The 3,810-nt window shown below is 47.7% G+C and overlaps 1 protein-coding gene across 1 annotated transcript; it reads right to left on the reverse strand.

Moving 5' to 3' along the window:
• Positions 1-298: 298 nt before the first annotated feature.
• Positions 299-3,018, reverse strand: LOC117589248 (EF-hand domain-containing family member C2). Its single transcript, XM_034281021.1, has 4 exons — positions 2,894-3,018; positions 2,285-2,832; positions 1,943-2,213; positions 299-1,873 (listed from the first exon to the last, which is right to left on the reverse strand). The coding sequence occupies exons 1-4, from the start codon at positions 2,942-2,944 to the stop codon at positions 419-421; spliced, it is 2,325 nt and encodes a 774-aa protein (XP_034136912.1). The 5' UTR covers positions 2,945-3,018; the 3' UTR covers positions 299-418.
• Between the last annotated feature and the right edge of the window lie 792 nt (positions 3,019-3,810).

A 3,810-nucleotide genomic window follows, 5' to 3' on the forward strand; every position in this document is an offset into this window, starting at 1 on the left:
CGAAATCAAAACGTGCGGGTCGAGTCTCTCTTCTCACATCGCTCGCATTTTCCATTTGCATTTACCCATTGCGATTCCATTTTCATTGCCATTGATGGCTGCTAGATGCTGATTACCATTTCGCATTCATTCCTCATCATTTGCTCAGCCCGCCTCCCGTACGGCTGCCAGTCACTCAGTCAGTCACTCGGCAAAGTTCGACATTTGGGCTTCCTCTATTCAGCTGATTGTCGTCTGCCAGGCACAGATGCTAGGCCCAGGACGTGTGTCGTCTCTTATAAACGGCACACAGGCGGTATGAACACATGATAACTATAGTTTATTGCATATTAAAAATGTGTAGCTTTACATGACAAAGTATCTGCAAAAATATCCCAGAGGCTTGCTCCGAATTAGTTTCAGTTTATGTTTGTACTGCTTATGCCGACGGTGGCATAATCATACCTTCGCCCATCATCTCTTTATTAGTCTCAGTTGCAGCTGGCAAGTCAAGTGGCAGTTCTAGTTTACGCAGAAAGCATGAGAAGTTCACCAATCGTCCCTTGTGCAGGAATGGAATCTTGGGGCACAGCTCGAAGGCGTGGTTCACAGGTGGCATGTCGCAGCCTTTGCTGCAGGACACATCGATGAAGTTCATTAGATCACACACCTCAATCTCGTCGCACTCATTGCGATTTAGAATGGACAAAATATTGTCAATCAACTCAAGGGAAAAGGGCAGACGGCAGCCGCGAAGTGTTGAGCGAACTTTCGATTCGGGCAGGAATGGTTTGTTCGTGGGATTAATGTGATGAAAGTGTTCCATTAGGTCGTCGCGAGCATTCCACAGTGCACGCTTTAGCTCCAGATGTGCTGCTGCCCGCACATCGGCCCTGGAACAACTATTCGGAGGAGTTTGCTCCGCCGAAAAGTGTCGGCAAAGCGTAACAATTTCGTGATCGCTGATTACATTGCCCATCACCCCGACTAAGGCACCCTTGAAGCTCTCGTATGAGACAAACACATCGCTCTTGCTCTCCCAATTGTAACAATCTGGCGCACAGGCCCCAACGAACTCAGCCATTCGGCTCTGAAGCGCAGAGCGAACTTTTTGCATAATTGTGGGAACATTGGCGTAGCTAAACTGCTCTGGATGGTGCTCCATAAACATGAGTGTGTACTCGTCTGCCGATACCAAGTGAAATATAAAGTCCTTCAGTGACATGGTGGACCCAATGAAGAAGTTCCATGGCATATAGTACTGTGGCTGCTTGCAAGAGAATCTCTCCTGTCCGGGCAACTCTATGCGAGTGCGTTTCATGAATTCGCCACCGAGGAATCCCGAGTTGCGTACCGCAATCTCCTGTATCTGCAGGGTATCGTCGCTCAGGTAGTAGCTTATCACAAAGATGCGCTCACAATTTTCCTTGATGGTGGAAAGCATCTTGGCGCCAAAGCGCAACACATAACGATCAAACTTGATGAACTTTTTAAAGTCCGATTTCGGGGGCTTTGGCTCCACAGATATGCAATTTCCAATCGAGTCTTCATAGCTGCCCCAGCCATTATATGGCGGAAGAACTCGCTCCTTTGGGCGGTATTCAGCACAGTCATCGGATCTTGTGGGAATTTCAAGTGGTGTAAAATCTTGTATACCATAGCGCTGCCGATAATATTGCTGTGTAAAGGGATCCAGTTCGGTAATGATCACAGCCCGCCCGTAGACATTTATCACGCTGCCAATTTGCAGATCCTTCTCCCCATAATAAATAATCTCCTTGTTGCCTGTGTTCAAAGGATCAACGCAGTAGCGCACGTTGCGCATATTAGAACCCAAAACGTTGAGTAATGTTATGGGTGTTGTTTGTCCGGGCAATAAAAGCCCATCAAATTCCTGCAAATTCACCAAAAAATCCGATTTTTCTGCTGCAAAATTGTCATATTTTTAAGTTGTTTTTCTCACCCGTGCAAGACGTGCTCGTTTTAGAAATACAGTGGGTCCATCGCGACCAGAGTTACGCACGTGAGCCTCCTTGATTTCTATGGTATCGTCAGCCAAGTAGTAGCAGAGCTCCAACTTGCGCACATCCCCAAACTCGGTGCGATCATCCCAGTACGCCTGAAACTTGAGTATCTGTCGATCGTACTTTAGGAACTGAGCAAAAGCATGTTTCTTTTGGGGAGGATTAACAGCGCCCAACTTGGCACGATCGCGCACGGAATTAGCTGGATCGCTAAGGAAATTATTTGAGCAGAATTATAAGAGCAGAACCTAGCGAAGTACTGGGTGCTGGGTAGCGCTTACCTAGGAATTTGTATGGAATCTGGTACGGCAATGCCGCGCCTGTTTAGAAACTCACGCGTGAACTGATCGCAGTCTATGATGTGATATTGACGATCGAATATCTGCACAGTCATGTCAATATTCAAGTCAGTTAAAGACATGAACTCATTGTCACAGGGCGGCGCCTTTTGCACGCGCTGACGATGCACCACGCAGCCCTGAACTAGACCAGAATTATCCACTTTGGGCTCATAAATCTCCAAAGTGCCATCTTCCAGATAGAAGTAGATCTTCACCTTTCGTACCATGTACGGAGCATGGAAGACCTCCTGCAAAGTTTGCTTGAAATATGCACTAAAGCACAGAACCTTCTTGTCGTAGGCCAGCCAGGGTGGCATCCGTGGCCCGGAACGCGGCGGATAAATGGAAGATGCGCCAACCGGTGGACAGCTAATGTCTACCACATCGCCATTCGGGTCAATGGGTGCGGGTTGCTGGCGATCATTCAGCATGCTGAGGCCCTGCAGGTTCAGCAAAGACTGTGGCTTCGGGTAGTGTGCCTTGGAGACCTAATAGGCAGAGCAGACAAGTTCTTGGGTGGGTGAGTTTCGAGTGAGCGAAAGAACTTACATCGCGAAAGAGCGTGCCTGGCAGCAGCGGCATTCCCGGTATGCGCAGCATTTTGTAGCTGAATACAATTTATTCTATTTTGCGTAAAAAATATATTTCAATATTTGTTGTGTGTGTGCTCAAAGGTGTAAATAAAATATATCTCTAGTGGATTTGAAATATGCCCCCCCCCATAGCCTACTTTCGTTGAAATATTCATTGGCAAACTCAATAATGTTGAATTTAAATGCTCGACAGCGTTTCGCGCCATCGATTCGTAAGGAAACTTCCTGGAAGGGACCTGCTGGCAGTCCTCGCTTGCGTGGCCCAAATTGAATGTGCACCCAAAACATTTTGCGCGTTTGTCACGGAAATTGAAAAGCATCTTCCGACCCAAAACTTAAACTTGCTTTTCATTTTTCCCGATTCCATGAGTCGACGACAAAAGTTGTGTAAATTATTTAGCCATTGCACTTGTCAGCCCCTTTTGCCCCTTTTCCTTTGACACAACTCCCTTTGATGTCAGTTGCAGCGCAGCGCAGACCCGAGCAGAGCAGAGCTAATTTCCCTGGCACCAGCATTTCCTTTTTGGCCAACATTGATGAATGACACGCGAGCAACACGAAACAGGAACTGCTGCCAGCGAAGCGAGTCGACTCCTCGTCGAAACTTTTCTTCGACTGGCAAATGAGCGGAAGACTCTGGATGGACTCTGTGCAGAGCATCTGCCAGTCGACACCAACGCGTTTCCCCCCCTTCGGTCTGATTAATGAAAAGTGTAAGAGCGAGCGGAGTCCTCCCAGCGAGTCCTCTTTCAGGGCACACTTTATACACAAAAGAGGGGAAGGGAAGGCGCCTCAAAGCAAAGACTTAAACGAAGACCAAGACGATGGGACAGTCCCCCCATCATCATCAGCATCAGCATCAGCATCTCATCT

The sequence above is a fragment of the Drosophila guanche genome, unplaced genomic scaffold (genome assembly GCF_900245975.1).
Source record: "Drosophila guanche unplaced genomic scaffold, DGUA_6, whole genome shotgun sequence".
Lineage (NCBI taxonomy): Eukaryota > Metazoa > Arthropoda > Insecta > Diptera > Drosophilidae > Drosophila > Drosophila guanche.